General features: G+C 48.5%; 1 protein-coding gene across 6 annotated transcripts in view; it reads left to right on the forward strand.

Annotated features, from left to right (window-relative positions):
* The window catches only part of LOC122187242 (USP6 N-terminal-like protein), a 66592-nt gene that overhangs the window by 41761 nt on the left and 3646 nt on the right, over window positions 1-21185 (forward strand). For all 6 annotated transcript variants that reach the window (XM_042884571.1, XM_042884572.1, XM_042884569.1 and 3 more), the window contains 13 exons: window positions 1181-1368; window positions 5333-5406; window positions 5898-5983; window positions 6063-6102; window positions 6497-6577; window positions 12473-12580; window positions 15721-15830; window positions 16333-16381; window positions 17100-17220; window positions 18037-18131; window positions 19083-19148; window positions 20237-20336; window positions 20991-21143. In XM_042884571.1, the coding sequence (XP_042740505.1) occupies window positions 5341-5406; window positions 5898-5983; window positions 6063-6102; window positions 6497-6577; window positions 12473-12580; window positions 15721-15830; window positions 16333-16381; window positions 17100-17220; window positions 18037-18131; window positions 19083-19148; window positions 20237-20336; window positions 20991-21143 (1075 nt within the window). In that variant the 5' untranslated portion in view covers window positions 1181-1368; window positions 5333-5340. The remainder of the gene's footprint in view (window positions 1-1180; window positions 1369-5332; window positions 5407-5897; window positions 5984-6062; window positions 6103-6496; window positions 6578-12472; window positions 12581-15720; window positions 15831-16332; window positions 16382-17099; window positions 17221-18036; window positions 18132-19082; window positions 19149-20236; window positions 20337-20990; window positions 21144-21185) is intronic.

The raw sequence follows: 21185 nt of genomic DNA on the forward strand, positions 1-21185 counted from the left end.
AGAGGGGGATTTTTCTTCTGGATTTTTGGCCTTTATTTATAGATGCTGGAATGGAAGATGGAGGAGAAAATAAGTTTTCAATTCCCACAACAGCATGTGGACTTTTGCATTCTCTAACTTCTCTCTGTTTTTTTGTTTTTTTTTTTTTCTTAATGAGGTCAAGTAGAAATCATTTAAATAGCAAAGCTTCTAAAAAAAGAAGAGAAAGAAAAATGCATTGCATCTTCTTAATTTTTATTTTTTTTTAATTCTTTGTAAGGTCTAAGAATAACAGCTGCTGAGGCACAGTGTGCAGACCCACAGCCCTATTAGGGGTTCAGCATGTGTCTGGAGCTGCGGTTTGGCACTGCAGCAGTTGAGCTTTGCATAAGGGCTGGGGCTGGCCTGGTGTAGTGTGGGTGCAGAGGAACTGGGCCTCACTCCACTCCCTGCTGCTCCTCCTGTGCAAATGTTTATGTGTCACAGCACAGGTTGGTAGCTTTCAGGTCCTTTTTTTTTTTTTTTTTGGTTGCTGCTTAAAATGGAGAGAAATACCAGTTTTTGAGGCTGTCATAATGACAGCTACGCAGCGGGCTCTGTTCTCTGAATTGCTTCAAGTTCTTGGATGCAGCGAGTAGAAATTGCTTGGCTGCAAGGAGTGTGCCTGCTGGGATAGAGGGGCTTGGGGCTGCCAGGGGAGGCCCTGCCACTCAGCCAGGCCAGAAAGCAGCTGAAACACAGAGCCCTGTGTAGGGAAAACAGCTAGGGACATGTGCTGGGTGGGGAGGAAGCTCACCCTGAGCACACTGAGTCAAAAGCTTGAGCACGTGGCAGTGGGGGAATGATTTCTCTCTATTACTGCCTCCTGCTTCCCCACTGTGTTGGGAATCCCAGCCAGGATGGCGCTTTGGTGAAACCTCTGTGTCCCCTGTGTATAGAGTTGCACAGGGGATGAAAATGAGGATGGGTCAAACCAACTCCTCGACCAGCTTGGGAGTCATCTCTCAGCATGTAGCTAGTAGCACATGATTCCTCCTTGTTCCCAGGGAGCTTCCTTCCTTGCACATTGCTATTGTGGGTAGAGCAGCCTGCACAACATCAATTACACCTCGACCCCCATTGCCCACAAATGCTTGGTGCGCTGCTGAAGGGCAGCACTGAATGGGATGGAAAACTCACCAGCTCCTTGCTTCCTTTGCAGTGAGCCCTCAGCAGGAACCAGCCCTTGTCCAGACAGCGGTGCAACAAGGCTGCCCGGGGCTGAGCCGTGAGCACTTGAGCAGGAATCATTGCAACCTGAAACAGAAGGCTTACTGCTGGTTAGATGCCCAAAAGGGAGAGCACAACTCTGGCTGAACTGATGCATCTCGGCACCTGATACAGGTGCAGGTAAGGGCGCGGTGCCTCACATCACCTCATTCCCTTTGCCTAATGTGTCAATCAAATGGCCCCCAAAGCAATTGTTTGCTGCCTGTGGCAGTGAATTGTTCAGACCTTTGCTGGGCTGTCAATTATGTAGTTATCCTGTATGTTCTGTGGTCATCCTGAGTGTTCTGCTTGAGCTGCTTGGGACATCGCTACTTGCATCACACAGCTTGTACTGGAGACCTTCTCAGCTGTCACCAGTGCCTCTGCTAAAGGAAGGGGGCGTGTTCTTGTAGAGGTGGCTGCAGTGTTATGGTGCATGCAAATATGATGCAGATATAGTGAGATGAGAACCCATTTGAGCTGTCTGAAACACCTATGAGTCATGGAAGGTGATCTATGAGCAGTCATTTGCAGAGGCCCTCAGTTGATTCAATCTCTCCTTAAGTTTCATCTGACTTCATGCTCCTCCGTTTAGAAAAAAAATAAATTAACATGCCTGTGCGCTCTTGGGTTTGTCGTAGTCAAGGAAGTAAACATGCAAACAGGATCTCCTGTATCTGTGTTCATCCTGCCCGGTAGTAATTTTGTTTCTGAAGCCATTACTGACTTGGTGAGCACAATTCTGCTTCCCTTTTTTGCAGCACGGCTGCAACCAAATGCCCACTTTGCCTGATAAGAGATTAGCAGCAAGCAGGGATGGGCACAGGTCTGTGTGCTTCAGTGAAACCTTCTGGGGCATTTCGAGTGTTTTGTGGTCCTCTGCATACTGAGCTGCTGTGTCTCAGTGGGGTTGCACACTGCAGGGCTTTGCTCTGAGCACTGCCTTGGGACAGGCAGCCAGAGGTCGGCTCTTTGAGCCTGTTCCTGCAGGAAAAGTGCAGGCTTGTAGCGTGGGCAGCCCAAGGTTTGACATGATTTGATTTGTTAAAATGTGCTTTTAAAATAGAATGCATAACAGGAACAGAGACCTTCTAAGTTTCCATGGTGGTGAGTGCAGTTGTCAGCTACGTACCTTATTGACTGTGTCCCACAGCAGTTTCAGTTTGATACCAGCATGTTGTGCTGTGTGCCAGGATGTGGGTTTTTTTTTGTTTGGCACATTCAGGAATCCAACAGATCTTAACCAAACTCATTTCTTAGGGTAACAATTCCTAGTGATTGCCCTTCACCCAAGCAGTGATAAGAACCCCCGTTGCCATGTGGCGTGCTGCACTGTGGTGCAGTTCTGTAAGGGCTGAGGCAGGCGAGCAGGTTTCCAAGCTGTGCCTTGGGGGCAGTGTTCAGAGAAGGGCTGCAGGTGGCCCAGACAGCTCCACTTCGGGAAGGAACAGCATTGACTCAAGGGGAAATTGGTTGGTTGTAGGGAAGCTGTGAGCATTCAGCAGTGCTTAGATGGGGAGGTTTAGCAGCAGGGTTCAGCTCACGCAGATAATTGCTGCTTAAAGCAGTGGGCTTAGAAGAAAATTCTGTTTTTCTCAAGCTCAGCTTGTGTGCAGAAGGGTGCATCAGCACAATATCACCAGCAGCTTCTCCCTCCACAGCCTGGGATTTGCTTTCTGCCAGAGGTCCCGCAGAAAACTGCTGTGCAAGAAGGTTTCCGAGGTGTCAGATCTTGCATCATGGCTGAAGTGAATTTCTCATGGGGCATCTCAAGGCATAGAATGTCGTAGGATGTCCCAAGTTTAAAGGAACCACTGAGGATCATCAAGTCCTAAACATGCATATTACAGATGTGCAGCTCCTTGCAGTTTTCCATGAAACTCTACATCTCCATTGGCCAGGTCTTCAGTGCCTTTGCTCCAGTCCTTGTACAGAGACTGTACACTTTCATTTCTGCTGTGTGCAGATCTGCGTGCTGCTCTTGAGTTCTGATGGAAATCCTTAATGGGACTTCCTCCTTGTTTGTGTTCGTCAAGCAGTGGGCAGAGAGGATACAAAGGTGTGCAGATGTATCTTCAGGGAACAGGTAGCAGCATCTGCTTCATCTGCAGGTGTTGGAGAGAACTAGGTAGGGGATGGCTAACGCATCCTAATGGCTCTGCTCACTGAGCTCACCCCCAACTCTTCTTTCTGGTGACAATGGTATGACTACAGGAAAAACTCAGTGTCTGTGTTACGTTAAAGTCAAGGAGTATGGAGTGTAGATACCTATATTTACCATTAAATAAGATGGTAAGGAGTTCATGGAAAAAAGAATCTGAGACATCTTGGGGAGGATTATAACAGTAAGTCTGACTTTGAAATAGCAATGTTTGCAAAAAGTCATGGAGTTCAGATGCAGACACGTGACTGCAGACAGTACCTGAAATCCCATATGGCAAGCTAGCAAAGGGAAGGTTGTTACCATCTAGGATCTCCTAGATGGGATATTTTGTGAAGAGTTTGGGTTTGCTGATGGCTAGGCAGTGTTCAGTGTGGGCAGGCAGTACAGTACAGAGAAGCAAGGTCACTACAGGCGTGTTCCAGCTATGAGGTGCAAAACTGGCTGCTTTGCAACCAGTTTGAAGTTTCTGGCTGCAGGGAGCCTTTTGCAGAGGCTGAAGCCAAAACACATGTGGTCTTGCTCTTTCTTCTGCTATGTAAGTCTTCCTTTCTTACCAAATAGCTCTTCCTCTGGTTATTTTATTACAGTGTGTGGTAGAGATGGTCAGAATAATTTCCACTTCGTAAGTATCTTAAAAAAATCATGCATTTAATTTGACATACAGTTTGTTCTTCCCTCCAGCCTGCAGAAAAGTTGTATTTTCAGCAGCACCGTAAGTATCTCGTTTGAATTCTCCAGCCTCATAACAACCCAAAAGTGGTGTAAGAAGGAGGTGGAGCAGGAGAGTAAGTTTCCTTTGATTCACATTTCTCAGAAGGGGAGCATGGGAAGCAGTGATCTTCCCTTCTTACTTCCCATTTATCTCTAGTGTCCGATCTGTAGTGGTCCTGAAATTCATGAGAACCATGCAAGCAAAAGAAAAGGACATCACCGTTATCAAATGGATCTGTGAAGTGAAAATGAGTGAGGTAGTGCTTTTCTTCCCATATGCAGCCTGCAGAGGGTCAGGATTTGCTGTGTTGTGTTGCTCTGCCCCCAGCACGGGGCAGGACCGGCACAACCCACTCCTGCACAGCACACATGGACAGTCAGTGTGCTGGCCATGTGATTCATTTTGCAATTTCTTGCAGGATTCTGTCCAGCTAAGGATCCCATGTGTTCCTTTCAAGCTGGACAATAAATCTCTGGACTGTATTATTAAAGTCATTTAGCTTTCAGATGCTCTGAGTGAATCACTGAATGATTCATCTGTGGCAGTGGGGGGAATAGTTTAAGGTTGCGATGGTCCTTAATAGCTTTTTCCCAACCCTGCTGGGTCATCTTACAGCAGGCAAAATAGGCAAAAATCTCCTTCGAGCAGACAAAAAGCAGTCTAACAAGCTATTCTAAGAGGCTTTGTACTCCTAAGTGTGTAGACCTTTTCCAAAGGCCATCAGGGAACTGATGCTAGTCCCAGCTCCCTCCCTGCTCCTCAGAGTGCACTGTCCATCTGGGACCTGTTGGCTGGCAAAGCCACAGCCATGTGAATGAAAACATGGCACAACTTCCAATGCTTATCCTGCCTGCAGCTCGTGGGCTTCAGTACTCATCAGCACTGCTGGATTGCACTTCTCAATTTTACTTTCTGTCTTCTGTACAGCGTGTGAGTGTGCAGAGCATCTCCCACTCCAGCTGCTGTACAGACAGAGGTCCCGCTTGCTCCAGTTCAGTTGTTTCTCAGTGCGGAGTGAGGAGCTGGCAGCTGTGCTGCATGCATGCAAGTTCCATGCAGGTTCTGTATGGAGGCTTCTTAATCTCAGCCTTGTTTTATCTTTTGGATAAGGCTGGGAGCTAAAGTTGTCAGCAAAGCTTTTCCCTCTTAGCTCTTTCCTAAAATATTTCTTATGCTGTGTATGGTTTTACTTACCTCTTTTTCTAATTTTTTTTTCCTCTGCCTTACAGCTTCTGACATGAAGAAAGATATAGACACTTTAATAACCCAGGAAAAAGCGGAGATCATTGCCAAGTATGAGAAGGTACCAGCCTTGTGCTTTTCCCCAGTACACTAGCTAAGGCTGGGGATATTTGGTCAATGGGTCAAGCAAGGACGCTTTGAAGAATTGCTGCAGCAGCCAAGCTCTTTCTGCCTACTTCTGCCTGCCCATCCTCTCTCACAGTCTCTTAGATCCCATATATGCTCCATACAGTCACAGAGGCCCTGGATTTCCAGTGCCTCTGTGTCCCTACTAAAGCTAGGATGGCCTGTGCCCGATTGCCCGACAGCACTGCCTGCTATGATGTACAACCCTTTTGACCCCATAGCAGTGGCACCTCTGATAAGCTGGATGGTTTCAACCTGTAGACTTTTCTGTTGATTGTGTTGCATTTTTTTCTCTTTAGAGTAGGCTTTGGTCTGTAGTGCTGTTGTTCTGTGCTTTCTAGCATGCAGGCACTGGGGGGAACAGGATGCGGGCACTGGGGTATTTCCATTCCTGATGTGGCTCATTGACCTTCCTTCTGCTTTCAGGGCAGGCAGGAGGGAGCCACAATTGACCCGTGGGAAGATGCTGATTTCACGCTGTACAAAGTTACTGACCGCTTTGGGTTTCTGCAGTAAGTTCTCTCTTCTCTCCCACCCTCACCACACACACTGCTGTCCCCATGGTTAACATGTCACCCCTTGCTTTTCCAGCGAGCAGGAGCTGCCAACCCGCACCGCCTTGGAGGAGAAGGTGAGAGCTGTCAACTTTGCCAGTGTGGGTACTGGGTTCTTGTAACTTCATCTGGGGAGGAATGATCCTTGTTTTTAGTGATTTGAAGCTAGCTGAACCTGGATGGGTTTTTTTTTTGGTCAAGAAATGGCCCTTTTGGAAATGCTTTCTGCATGTTAAGCCTGAGTCTCTCCTCGTTTATACAATGCTTTTTTAATGACTTAGTATTGAAATTACCAGCTCTTGCAAACACCTCTGGGTTATTCCTGTCTCCTGTGAGAGGCGTTTGTATGCAGCTGAGTGTAAAGTTCAGCTGTCAGAAATTTAAACCAAAGGAGAAGTCCTTATCTTTCAGAAATTGTATTCTAGCTTTTTTCTTAAATTTGTCCTGTCTTTCTCCCCCCTCTCCCACCAGCAAAAGCAGCAGGAAATTGAACGTGTGGACAAGTGGCTGAAGATGCTGAAGAAATGGAGCAAATACAGAAACAGTGACAAGGTGAGGTGGAAAAAAAGAGCACATGCAAGGAGGTATGCTCTGGTGACTCCTTTGAATAAGTCAGGCTTTCAGAGAAAGTTAAGAGAGAAACCAGAGATAGATGGAAAATATTGACTAATTCTACCCGTTAGTTAGTCTTCAGTATTTCAAATCTTTCCTTAGATTTTGCTGGCTTACCAGTAGAGGGAAAATTCTGCTCTGACTCAAATATGATGAGAAATCCTAATTGCAGCCTATATGTTTGTACTGACACCTGTGCAGGCAGGAGCACAGCAGATGTGTTTGTGTGCCCATCTGGGTCCCTGCTGCACACTGCAGCACCTGGGCATGGCATGGACAATGCAATGGGTACTGCTGATTTTCCCCCTGGTTTTCTCCCAGGGGTGAGAAATATCAGTCTAGGACATGACCTAGATTTTGGGTTTTGCTCCCTGCTTTGCCTGTGTGAAGCCCTTTGGCTGCTTGCTGAGCCTATTGGTGTTCACCCAGCTGTGGAAGGCACGTGTGGAGGCATTAACCTTCTGCGTTGGATTGGACTTTGTAAGTAAACCGCATCAAACACCAGTGCAAAACCAAATTAGTTTTAATGAATAATATTTGTAATAAATTCCTAGGACAAACCTCTTTAGGCACAAAAGCCTCAAACCTGATGGCAGACTTCAGAGCTTGCTGAGCACAGAGGCACTGTGCCTGACCTGCCTGCATTCAGAAGCTCCATGTGTTGATTCCCTCAGCTTCCTCCAGAGGATGCTACCACAGCTGCTGGAGGATGTAATGGGCAGCTTGGAAACAGAGCATCCTCTTCCCTCATCACTGGCAGCCTGGAGCAATTTGAAGTTCACCCAACCAAAGAACAGCAGTAGGCTCCTCTTCTGTTAAATAAAAATCTTATTTTTGTTATAACAAGAATGGTACTGAAGATAAGCTTGGGATGTTTTAGTCCCTCTTCTCGTTTCAGTGCTGTTATAATTATTTTCTTCATCAGTGCTGTTCTGTGGGTGGCAAAAATGGAGGCTCTCCTGTGGCCTTGACTTCTCTAATTAGAACTTAGCATTAATTGTTCTGTGGCCTCGTGGACATAATACCAAATTCCAACAGTGTTCAGGGAATCCCAGTGGGCCCTGTTGTGTTTGGAGTGTGTCAAGCACAGCTTGGCTCTCCTGTGTCAGCTCGGGTGGGCCTACAAGAAGTTCAGGTGCTGAAGGTGTACAGGATAAACCAACTGCTTTGGTCCTTTGTCCAAGCGATAGGATTCCCATGTCCAGCCCCAGGGTTGATCCTAGGAAGCACCAAAGAGCAGGATTTGTATGACCTGGCTGCTTGCTGACTTTCAGCTGAAGGCTGGAGAGGTGCTTGACCGGCCATCCAACAGCAAGCCACTCACAGGTCCCTGTGTCAGAGAGTGTAAAGGAATAAATGACATTGCTATTTATAACAGCCTGTGAACAGTCCCTCACTCCAGGACACAGAAGTGGCATTGTCCCCTGTAGAACTTGAGCCCTGGCGCTCAGCGTCAGCCCCCCCAGCGGCTGAGGCACAGTGCTTGGCGGCAGCCTGGGAGAGCATGAAGCCAAAGAGCACAAAGCAGCTTTGAATCAGGCCTGGCAGCCTGCTGGCACTGCCGCAGGAAGCTTTGTGCTGCTGCTGTTACCATCAGTGCATGTATCAGAGCTACCCTGTGGAGCTCAGTGTGGAGCAGCAAGGAACAAGACCTTGAGAAACACAGAAAAGTACCTTTACCTGGATGTGTTTTCCATCCCTGTCAGTCCCTTGCATGGAGCACACCACCATCTGCATTGCTGTTTTGGAGGAAAGATGCTGCAGTCTTAGAGCTGTACAGCCCAGTGCTTGATTGGCAGCACAGAAGCTGCCTGGAGGTTGGTGTTGTCATGAGCTGATGGCTAACACAGCTCAGGCGTGGAACTTAAAGGATTGTAAAGAAAGGACTCAGATTTCATCTTACGAAGAAATTTCTGAAGAGTACTGAAGACAGGCGCCATCTCTTTGTCCTTGGTCTTGACACAGTCTGTTCAGGAGGACTCTGGACTCACTGTGCTACCATGTGTGTTTTTCAATGTCGGCATGGAGCTCAGGTTGTTGCCTTGGCTTGTCTATTTTGGAATGGGCAGCTCACACCATTCCCAGCTTGAGTCACAGCGGCACAGGCTCCTGCAGTGTGCAACGAGTAGTACAGAAAACTACCAAAGCTGCCCCAAGAGCACCCACAGAGGCTTCCTGCTCTGCCACCTCTGCAGAATGCTGCACCCTCCCTGGGGATGCTGCCTGTCTCCAAGCCTGATTGACCTTAGCTCAATTTCTAGCATGCATTCCCACCTGCTACTGGCCCCTGTCTACGTGATGTGGTTGCTGACTATAAGAGACAGAGCCCTCAGCAGGCAGCCTCTGACATCCCCCTAGCCCAAGGTGGCCTGCCTGCACTTCAAATCACTCCTGGTATGATGTGTTTCAAGATGAGCAGCAGATAGGATTGCCTTAATTAAAGCAGTGCCCTGGGACTCCTCATGCTCAGCACCACGTCGGATCTGTTTGCAGAGCTGTTCTAGGCATGCTTTGCAGCACTACGACTTAATTCCAGAAGCACACACAAATGATACCAGCACCGTTCTAGCAGGGATGTGGTTAGGCTGATGTCACGGTGCTTGTTCCTGGCTGTACGAGCAGCCTTACTGACTTCACAGGGGAAATGCTGTGGAAATAAATGAGTCCATGCTAAGGGCACAGAGTTCCACAGAGCCAACACGTGACGATTTGCAGAGAAGTGTTGTGTTGTGTGGCTCAGGGTGCAGCACAGCAGTGCTGGGGGATTTGTGCTCCATTCACTGCTGTTCTAAATCCATGTTATCATTTCTAGGATTCTAGGAATTGCCCTGATGGTGCCATGTAAGCATATGCACAGTAGTTCAAGGGAAAAATGCTACACTGAGTGCTTCTTGATAGCAAGCTAATTTCTTCATTGTAGCTTTGAAATAACTGGATTTCAAGCAGGAGTTATCAGTCCTGGGGGACTGACAGCTGTGGAGGTGATGTGATCTGTGCACAGCATGCTCACTGCTTGTTGCGTTAGGACTTTGGAGAGGGGTGTCTTTGGCTGGGGATGTCAGGTTCTTAGCAAAGCCTGTCTGCACACAGTCATGGCCTTGTCTCTGTTAAAGGTCACTGAGGTGCTGGGTTCTTAATCCGATGCGTGCCAACAAAGCGGTTTAGGATGAATCAGGGCTCTGTGTTGACTGGCACAGACCCCCAGCAGGGAGTAATCTGCTCCTGCTAGGAACAGCCTGCAGACCTTTGTCATGGCAGAGTTGGGCCAAGTCAGGCTTCATCCCTGCTGTTCTGCTTCCACGAAAGGAAGGGGTTGTAGCAAATGGTCTCTGCCACAGCCACGTTGTCCTCATGATGTGCCTCAGGGCAGTGGAGATTCCCCTAGACACTGGGGTCCACCCCTCTGGTGAAAGCTGTGGAGCCACCACTTCAGCTCCCAGCACCTCCACTTGTGAGGTGCGATGGGGTTTGTTCTCCCTGCCCTCTTTGTGTCAGTCTGCTTGGGCTGTGGTCCTGGTGTTCTTTTCACAGCTGCAAGCATTGAGCAGTTTATTAGAGCCAAAAGATGGTGAGTTGGGAGGGTACTTCATTTTCATGCAGGGCAGCAGCTGCTGTCACCTGCACTCTGCTTCCCACATAATTGCTGCTGTTAATGATAACTTCCCTGTTTTCCTTCAAGTCTCACGACAAAGGAAAATTACTCATTTTCCCTCTCCGTGATTCACAACACTGAGGTTTTATCACTTGCACTTCTGGAAGTGGTGGGAGGAGGAAACCCTTTGGATAAATAGTAGAGAGGCATTTTAGTTCGTTTTCATCTCAGCATGTTTTGTAACTCCTTTGTTTCTGCTGCACTCTTGTGCAGAGAAAATCATTAGAGACATTTACTATATATGCCACACTTGTTAAAGTATAACAATAACAGCTCTGAGAATTCAAAACAAAATAATTTTCTTCCCACAGAGCTGAGCTTGCTCTACCTTGGTGACTGTCAGCCACTCTTTCCTAATACTCTGGAAACAAACAAATCGTGGGATGATTGTTAACTAAATGGGTACATGCTCCATTTTTCTTCTTTCTGTCTCAGCTTATGCTTCACAAAGTTATAAGCCAGGCTTTCATGGGCTCCTTGTTGCCCAGAAAGCTGGTGGATGCACTGTCCTGGGAGACATTCAGGGTCAGACTGAACTGGGGGTCTGAGCACCTATCTAGTGTAGATAACCGTGTTCATTGCAGGGGAATCAGACTAGATGGCCTTTAAAGGTCCCTTCCAATTCCAATGATTCCATGATTCTATGATTTTCCTCTCCAGTTTGACTTTGATTGAGTGGTTCATGTAATTGCATTGTTCCACGTACACATTGTGTTTCTTCCTTGCTAATTTTGGCAGACCCTGAAGTAGTAATATACCCTAAAAGATGGGCCATCACTGGGTGGTTGGAGGCCTCCCTCTGTGCACACATCTTGGTAGTTCTTTCCTGGTGTTAGCTGAGAGTCTCGCAAAGGGCTTCTGTAGAGTATGGTGTTCTGGGGTGTGTGTAGGACCTTCAGAGCAAGTGAGACTGCCTGGAACAGTGAGCAGCAGATCTGGGGCAGGGACTGTGTTAAAAACTCCGGTGAGAAGAGAGGAAGCTGATGGTGTGGTGTGTGCCAGGAAGGAGAAGGGACTGCAGCAGATGTTCTGCTTAGCGCCAGGGATGCAAAGGCAACATTGCAGGTCCACGATGAGAAAACCTCCTGCTGATCTGCTGATCAAACCACTGTGTGGTTTGATGCTTCTCCTCGAGTCATAGGCCTTCTCTTGCACAAAGCTTATGGGAAAAGAGGGATTTGGGGGGAGATCAGATAAGTTTAAGCCAGACAGCAGGAATGGATTGTGCTCAGTGGGGCATAGAGCTGCTGCTCTGCCCTGTCCTATATGGTCCTTCAGTCCCTTTAGGGGACTGAGGGGATCCCTGCATCCTAACATAAGCCCCTGCAGCTGGAGCCTGGGCCTGTGCAGCCTTGGGGTCCCCAGGAACCTGGAAGAATGCTGCAGTTGGTTCTGTAGTGCAGCTGCAAGACGTTTCAAGGGGGTGGGATGAGTGCAAGCATGGAAAATATTCAGACATAAAGCATTTTTTTTTTTTCTTTTTAAGTTCTTTTAATGGGAGAAGTCAGGAATGGAACAAAAAGCTCTTTTTTTCTGTTTCCTATTGAAATGTAATAGTCTGTTCAGAGAAAGAGGGCCTTATGACAAGAAAAAGGAAAGAGGCATCTGTGAAAGGCATAAAGCGAACACATGGAGTTAGAAGGGGGGACACTCACGCGTTTGTTTGATCCCTGTCCTTGCTTGAGGGATACATGTGGGCTGTTATCTTCTCCAGCACGAGAGCCCTTGGTGTAGCCTGCCACTTGCCTTCAGGTGTTGCTGTGGATGCATCTCTGACTTGTGTGAGGGCTCTCCTCTCCCAGGGGAAATGTATCTCCTAGTCCTTGAGGATCCAGGTAAAAGTGGCCACACCAGTTCAGACCAAAGGCTTGCAAAGCCAAAGGTACTGCTTCTGGTTCCAGGAGACATTGAGAGGAGGAGTCCAAGGGCAGGTTGACTAGGAGAAATGTAAGAGCTACACCTACAACGGATGGTCTGTGCCCAGCTCTTCTAGAGAGCTCAAAAGCGTGAGATGTGTCTGGATTTTGGCTAAATAGATGTCTTTGATGGCTGCAGGTGCCCAGCCCACTCATCAGACTGGAAACGCCTCTCTATACAAGAACAGACAAGAGGGCTGCTGCTGTGCCATGTGAGCACAGCTGTTCTGCAGCACACTAACAGCGCATGCCTTTTCCTCATGGCAGATGTGTCGGCGAGTGTACAAAGGCATTCCGCTCCAGGTGCGAGGCCAGGTCTGGTCACTGCTGCTGGACGTTGAGAAGATGAAGAAGGAGAATGAAGGAAAGTATGAGGTATGGAACCAGCACAAGAGCGAGTGGGGAGGGAGGTGCCTGGGCTGCTGTGGGAGGGCAGGGTGGACCAGTAGTGGACCCACTAAGGACACGGGAATCTGCATCTGCGATGGGCAGGGGGGGAAGCGGGGGATCCCTATGGGGAAGCTTTTGGGGATAGGGAGGGTGCAACCTGCGCTGGTGGCTGGGCTGAATCCCTGCAGTGACCTGCTGAGAACTCTGAGAAGGAAAGGCTTAAAGTTAGCAAGGGCTGAGAAAGGAGGATAAATTCCTTATCTATGTGTTTGTCGGGTTGGGGACTGCTGGCCAGCTGCTTCCCCAGTGTGCTGCTCCCACGTGTTCTGTGCAGGCAGCTGGTGAAGGAGCTGTTGGTGTTACTGCATCTTTGGGAACAAGAGCAGACAGCTCAATGAAGTTGCTGGCTGTGGTTCCCCAAGCTGCCGGTCTGTGTAGTAGCCCAGAGCACTTGGAGCAGGTAGCCACTAGGTGTAGGTGGTCCAGACCTCTCTGTGGACTTCAAAATGTTACTCATTGCACTGTGAAGTATGCAGCAAGATCAGAAGCCTTGAACCATTCTATAAAGGGTTGCTAGTCAAGAAAGCCAATTACAGTGGGGTGAGGACAGTCTAGAAAGCCTTTTGATTAGTTTTTAACTTAGATATTCAGCTGGAAGTTGTTGGCAAGCATTGAAATGGCTTGCATTGAAGCAGCTGGTGTATTCCTTTTATCTTCAGTCATTATTATAGCAGTACTATCTTGAAAGTCTCTATTAAAAATCAATTTCCATTCTTTCTTCTGCAGATAGGAGCAAGGTCCTTCTTGCATTGCTTCCAACCAGAGCTCTTCATCCTGCAGACTTTTCTGTGGATTCATTGGTATCAAATAAGCAATTTCTGTGTTGTGCATTGAACAGAAATTCAAGCAGTGGTGCTTGCTGTATTTCTTCTATTTTTCACATCAAACCTTAAGGCTGCTTTATGCTGCCTGGCTTCTTTTCCTACCTCGTTTCACAATTAGCTTGCATTAGCATAGCTCAGACCAAGCAGGCTCCTTCGCAGTAGGGGTGGCACACGCTTTCCTAGCAGACCTCAGCTTGCCTTAAGAGCCTGCAAACGTTTCTCATAATGGTGAGCACTGGGGTGCTGCAGAGGCTGTTGCCTTTTGGAGGCAGAAATTAAAGTTCCATTTCCAGGAGGTGCAGGCGCTTCTAAAATCCCTGCCTATTACACAGGATGAGGCTAATTCTTATTACAGCCAGTCAAGCATGGATGTTAATAGTGAAGTGCTGCCGGGATGGATTCACATGAGGGGGCGCGGGGAACATGGGTTGGGATCACAGCAATAAGCAGGGATAATGAAGCTGCCTATAATAACGTAGTTTCTTATCATGCTCCCTCCCAAGAAGCTGGTGCTGTGCAGGCAGGGAAACGATCCAAAGAAATGAAAGTCACAAGGAGTTTATCTGTGCTTCAGAGGAGAGTCTGCAGTAAGCAGGAGCTTCAGGATTAATAGGCTTTGCTGTGCTCAACCCCCCCTAAAAGCTCGTCTTAATCCTCCTCCTCTTTGGTGCCACCTGCCGCTAGCAATTATCTCTCTTGTTAATTAGCTCCAGAGGCACATCCTGGTGGAGGGATTTTGCTTTTGGAAGGGACTGAGTCAGGCCTCAGCCCATTGACCTCCAGAGACTGGCCCCATGGCTGCTGCATCTTTTTGGGGCAAACGGTGGTGGAAACACATCCTGTGTGCCTTGAGGATGACCCATTGGGAGAAGTCAGAAGATGCCAAAGTACAGTTAGTTACAGGCTTTGAGAGAGAGGTCTGTGCTGTTCTGATAGGGAAAACTGGAGGGAAATGTGGGGAAATCTGAACTCAAGTGACAGATGTGTGTGAGCCATTGTGTTACTTCAGGCAGACTGTGCGTTGTGAAGGGCAGGGAGAAGTGCTGGAAGTACAGGATTTAATGCCGTGAGATGATAGCATTTATCTGATCATCATTTCACTGTCATATTTGCTACCTTGCCTTGTCTAGTGCAGGCAATAATTCAGAAGCAGCCCTGTGCTGTTGCTCCTCCCTTTCATGTTGCTTTCATGGTTAGACTTAAAATTCCTGAGGAGCATTGGCTGTGCCTGGCCCCACTGTGCTGGATTAGTGCCATGGGTTGGGCAGGGCTGGTGGGCATTGCTCGAATCCCTCCCGAGCACTGACAGGCGTAGGGTATCACCACCTCATTAGGAAGTCTGTCCCAGTGTTTGACCACCCTCATGGTAAAGAAATGTTTCCTGATGTCTGTGTGTCCACTCTTGAACTCTGGAGTGCACTCGTTATTCAGATGGGCTTAGCTTTCAGTCTAGTTTGCTTTTGGTTTTTTGTGGTTTTTTTTGCAGTGGACTTTAGTCCTTTCTGTGCAACACTGCCTTAAATGATTAGCTAGCATAGGGAAATGTGAGGATTCTGTTTTGAGCTTAGATTCAGGTCTGGACTTAGCCAGTTCCTTAAAATTTGCACCGATCCAAGAAATTATCCCAGAACTACTGTTCTAGGATTCCTCAAAAGTAACATGATTCTCTTCTGCATGGGGAGTAAGGATGACTTTCCAGAGGAGTTGAAGTCTCAGTACTTTGGACTTCGTTATGACTGAGCCTCTGAAGAGCTCAGTGTTGTTGGCATGCATGCATCTGTTTGTTTGCTTTGGGTATGCATCATTCCTCAAGCACCAGCAGAGGACTTGAAGCTTTGTTACAGCCCAGAGAGAGTGCCAGGCTGGGTGCCATGAAGAATCCTGTGTTGTGGATGTAGGGGCAAGCAAGAGGCTGCACAATGGGATGAGCCAAAGCAGTGCTATCTCTGTGCAAGGGGTTTTGGGGCTGGTAAGATGTGCTGGTCCACGTCCTGCTGTGCAGGCACACGTGCTGCTGAGCTACAGTTGCTCTGCCTCGGTGGGAGGACAAGCTTGTGTTCGGTTTGGTCGCTGTTCTTCATCCCTTCACCCCCAGGTCACTGCTCGCTGCTGGGATTGCTCCTCAGTGGCTCTGCATCTCACAGGCTGCCACTTCTACCGCGGGGAGATGGCTGCATATCAAGCAGTGCAGGCTTAGATGATGTCTGACCCCTTCTTCTTGTCTGCCACTCTCCCTTCCAGCAAATGAAACAACAGGCAAAGAGCTGGTCCTCAGAAATCAAGCAGATAGATCTGGATGTTAACCGCACCTTCCGAAACCACATCATGTTTCGGGATCGCTATGGTGTGAAGTGAGTACCGCTTGAGGGGCACATGACAAGGCTTGGGCTGCGGGCATTGGATTCAGCTGTTGAGCTCTCTTTTTGGGCAGATCCACCTTGGACCATGCTCAGCCCCAGTTCTGGAGCCTGGCACATCAGTCTGTTGTGGTGCTTTGGCCGTGGAGGTGCTGGGCTTGCAAGTGCAGAGGGCTTGTGGGGAGTCCCTGTGGAGCAGGATGAAACGTACGTGGCCTCTGTGATGGATGGGTTTGGAGAGGTGCCCTACATACAGTGTGCATACCATATGCACTGTACTGCATATCCATACAGTGATGACTCCCTTAGCAGAGACAGAAGGGAGAAGCCTGCTAATGGAAAGGTGACGTTGTTTCCCCTGGGATTAAAGCATTTGGTGCCTCAGTGGCTTCCAGACTACAGGAAAACCATTGTCCCCCTTCCAGACCTGACACACAGGTGTGTTGAGCTCAGTTTGTATGGGTGGCACATTTTAATGTCCTTTCTTTCTCCGCAGGCAACAGGCATTGTTCCACGTCCTGTCGGCATACTCAGTGTACAACACTGTAAGTAGTAAGCTAATCCAGTTACAGTGAAAGCCTTGTCCTGATACACGTATATACATCCAGCAGCTGTGTGTATCTCAGGCAGAGTCACGCCAGCTGAAGTTCTGATGCTGGTGTGCATGGACTGCTGTGATGCTTGGGCAGAATAGGTCTAAACTGGCTGCTGAGTGCACTGCCTCCGTTGCAAGGAGGCACAAGTGACTTCAGGTGGCAGTCAAAGGAACGACTGCTCACTGATCTGTCTCACAGGTCTGGCATCCTTAAAATCTTGGGTAAACCTTTGGAAGATGCTGTTCAGCAGATAGCACAAATTCAAAGGGCTTTTTAAAGGCCTGGCTCAGAGCGGGGCTCTTGTTTTAGTCTGGGAAAAAGAGGGAGAATGGTTTGTGTGCTGGTTTTAACCATCATGTGGAGTGCCTGGAAATCTTAAAGCCTTGCAGGTGGGATGGTGTAGACCATATGGCAGACACTGTAGGCATATGGGAACTGTAAACTGGAGAATAAACAGTAAATACCTGAAAACTGGGACAGAACTTAGAGGAGAATGGGAGATGCAGGCAAGCTGGGTTTCTGATAACAGAGGGGCCCAGGATCCATATGCTCCCATCTCCAGGTCTTCCCCACGTGCCCCTTTTCGCCAGTAACAAATCATGAGAGTCTGATAGGGTTGCAGAGAGCCACAGGCAGCATGCAGCACGTGTGCCCCTTGCTCTTGCAGGAGGTGAGCTACTGCCAGGGGATGAGTCAGATCGCAGCCATCCTGCTGATGTACTTGAATGAAGAAGATGCGTTCTGGGCACTGGCACAGCTTCTGACCAACCAGAAGCATGCGATGCATGGTAAGGGTGGCCGGGATGTGGGCAGCAACTCTTGCTGTGGGGCTTGCTGAGAGGAGGCTGTAGTCTGCTGTGTAATTTGGCCAGGAGAGCCTTGTTTCTCCTTAGGTACTTGCTTAAAGTGAGCATGGCTTAATTACGTGGCTGCATAAACTGAGCATAGAGCTGAGCTCTGCTTCAGGCAGACAGGCTCAAGAGAAGAATGTAGTTTATCAGCACCAGCCTCTAGTGCTCTATAATTAATGCAGTTATATAGGTGATATCTCCCCTCCAAAGTGCTTTGCCCTTGGCAGTCATTTAACTCAAGCTTACAGGTTTATAAGAAGTCTAACAGAAGTGCATCCAAGAACACTGCACGACACTTTGGTTTCAATATGCCGTGAGCTACATGCCCTTAAGTTTCTATGAAGATGCAGTTCCACTGAATGGGTTGTATTATTTTGGTTCAACCACATTAAAGTTCCTTTCATCTTGTGGTTAGCAGTCATTTGTGCACAGAGGGCAATTTCAGGAGCAAGCGGCCAGCCCTGATGGTCTGACAACTGTGGATGGCTCTGTGAAGAAGCCTACACCCAGCCTGGTCTAGCTTTGATGCTCCCTGCTAAAGCAGTGCTTTCTCTATGATTCTATGGTTTTCGGGTGCAAAGCAGGAAGAAGCTTGTTGTAGGCTTGCTGAGCACATCTCCTTCCAGATAGCAGGCTTGTGCTGCATCCTTGCTGGCACAGATGCACAGGGGATAAATGTCTACAACATCGGGCTGCCCCATGACCCCTCCTCCCAGCTCCTCTAATTTTTTCCTCTTGTCTTTTTTTGCTCAGGTTTCTTTATTCCCGGGTTCCCAAAGCTGCAGAGATTTCAAGCTCATCACGAGCAGATTTTAAGCAAACTCTTTCCGAAACTGAAGAAGCACATGGTATCTCTTTGTTATCAATCCTTCACAAAGTCACATTTAATGGCAAAGCAAGTAGCGTGATGCTCTGCCAAACGTATGCAAAACTGAACATAATTCTAACCCTATGCTTCAGCCACACAAGGGCAAGCATTTAAGCTGTTTTTTCCATGAATCTTGCTGAGGGGAATGGCTACCATTTGCTTGCTGGTTGTCATGGGTGCAGGGACTGCTAAAATCTGAAGGCTGCACAGGTTGAGCAGCTGGCATGACATTCAGAGGCTGGAGGGGTGTCTACAGGGCATGTCAACTGTGGTCGAAGGCTGCGGAGACTGCTTTGTAACACCTGCTCCCTTTTTCCCCCCCTTGCATTTGCTTTAGACATTCAGTATTCATTGGTCAGGCTGCTAAGAGCTTCTGGTGCTCCCAGGGGTTTGGTGGCTCAGCTCCAGGAACAGCTATCCTCTGAGACAGCTCCTGTCTCTTGCTGCCAGAGGGCCAGCCCCAGCCATGCCAGTGGAACAGAGCCAGAACGTGTTTTCACTTAATTATAGCCACTGGGGAGAAAAAATGAGCGGGAGGTGGATGGCATAAACTCAAATAACTCTGCCTAGGTTGAAGGTTTCGGAGGTGGAGTTAATGGGGGGGGCCAAAGAGGAATGAGCACAACTGGCTGGGCTCTGCAGGTGTGGGTTTGCTTGTGGGATGCTTGGGGTTCCTCATTTCTGTGTTCTCCAAGAGGGCAGGATGGGAATCGCTATGGAAACTCCAATGTTGATCTCTGTGGAGTACATGGGTTTGGTGGGTTTGGTTCCTGGGAGCTTTCCGTAAATCCGCGGAGCAGAGATTAAGGCAGAGAAGCTCTTAGGAATCATTCCCTGAAGTTGTGGCGTGGCTGGAGCCTGGCAGGCTGTAGATAAGTCCCACAGATTGCTCAAGCTGAAACGTGCGTCTCTGCTTACTGTCTCATCCTAGGACAAGGAGCAGATGACGACAGGGATTTACACCACCAAGTGGTTCCTGCAGTGCTTCATTGACCGGGTGAGAACCCCGTGGGCTGCGTTCTGCTCTGCCACCCCTGCATGCCAAATCTGTCTGGGTTTTCTGCTCGCTAACTGTGGAAAAAAATCACATAATTTTAAAATTCTTGTAGTAATATATAAGGCGGAATATTATGCATACTCTCATAAGGCAGAAAATTCAACAATGGAGAAGCTAAGAAGCTAACTGCCTGTCATTCACAGAGAGTGACAAGCATCCTTCAGCAGCCACATGCGTGGGGAGAACCGTTCTTCCTCCCTGCTCTACTGCAGCCGTGTGAGGGCAATTAACATCACTTGGGCTCTGGAAACATGTATGGGGAAGAGCTTGAGGCATAAACCTGAACAAATTGCACTACAGCAGTTGCACATAAATTAGTAGGCCACGCACTGGAGACGTGAAAGCATGAGAAAATTACCTTGATTTGTCCAAGGCCAAGCCAAGACTGCCTTATTTTTTGGGCAGCCTTTTGTTTGCACACATGAACAACAGATCAAGACCAGTTGACATTTAGCACGTCTGTGTGTCCACAGTCTCAATTTTCTGCTTCCCTGCCTCCTGTAAAGCAGAGGCCAGCCTCTTGGGAGTGAGCTCAGATGTGTGCATGCAGAGCCTTGTTGTCACTACAAGCTGTACAAAATGCAGAATTCCCTTAGCAACAGCTGTACAAGAGCTGCCGAGATCAGTTGCACTGAACTCTGGAGAGCAGGTGTAGCATCCTAAAACCAAACTTTAATGTCCCAGTAAGACCAATATGAATTTCATTAGTGGTGATGTGCCGTAAATGCTGGCTGACGTCCCTGGGAGATGCTCTATCATTTTGAATACAAGTTCACTCCTGTTTGTCAGAATGGGACCTGGTGTTGATCAGAACCTTTTGCTGACGTTGAAAGGAGGTCCATCAAAAGCTATCAGGTTTGTTAGCTTTAAGCCAGAGATTACAAAATAAGGGTTTGCATTACAGACGCCTTACTGTGGGGTGTGTTTCAGTGCAAGGGGACACAGTCACACTGCTGACCTCTGTGCTGTCAGCCTGTAGTGTCACTACCTTGGTGCTAACAGGATGCTTTTGTTTATGTTGGGAACAGACACCTTTCACCCTCACCTTGCGGCTGTGGGACATCTACATCCTGGAGGGAGAGCGGGTCCTGACAGCCATGGCTTACACCATTCTCAAGCTGCACAAAAGTAAGTGTTTTGTGTGGTGGGCAGGCAGTGAGCGGAGCACGAGCTGCCACGTAGCTGCTAACCAAGGGATACGGTGCACGGGTTAGCCTAAGCTTGTGCTGCCATCCAAAGGCAGTGATTTGCTTCTGGCTGGAACAACTTCTGCACGGCCGCTGCCTCCAGAAAATTTTAATTCTGATGGCAGACAGCAGTTTCAGCCTGGCATTGAAATTTATCTGTGCGCTGAGGAGTGTGAGGAGCATGTAGTGTGGGGCATATCAGTGCCCCATCCAGTCCCTGCCTGCGGGCATGTGAGGCAGCCATTGGGCTTTCTCATGGAGCTTTTTCTCCTCCTAGAGGTATTGAGGAGAACTTGCAGAAATGGCCCTTAACTTGTGTACTGTCCTTCATAGGCCCTCACCCCACCGTCAGCTGCCAGCCCCTACTGCTGAGCTGCTGCCCAGAGGAAGTGGAGGGGAGGCATGGCTGGCATACACAGCCCCAGGTCTTCAGCATGAAAAGAAGGGCATCAGGACACCTGGCCCAGTGGATTTCACACTTCACCTAGTCAAAACCAGAGCAACGCACCCAGTACTTGTTGACTTTCCAAAACAGAGCTGTGGAGTCAAGCCGAGCCCCTGCTCTGACCCTGCTGTGTTCTCTGCCCTTCCCCAGAGCGCTTGCTGAAGATGACGCTGGAAGATCTGCGGGAATTTCTGCAGGAGAAAATTGCTGCGTCGCTGCAGTATGAGGATGACGCTGTCATAGACCAGCTGCAGGTGTCCATGAGTGAGCTGCGCAAGATGAAGTTTGACCTCCCCCCCCCTGGTGGGTAGAGCCACCAGCAGCTCCCGTGTCCCCCTGTTCCCC

This window comes from Lagopus leucura, unplaced genomic scaffold, assembly GCF_019238085.1.
Source record: "Lagopus leucura isolate 7727_CA_CO unplaced genomic scaffold, USGS_WTPT01 Super-Scaffold_100044, whole genome shotgun sequence".
Taxonomy (NCBI): domain Eukaryota; kingdom Metazoa; phylum Chordata; class Aves; order Galliformes; family Phasianidae; genus Lagopus; species Lagopus leucura.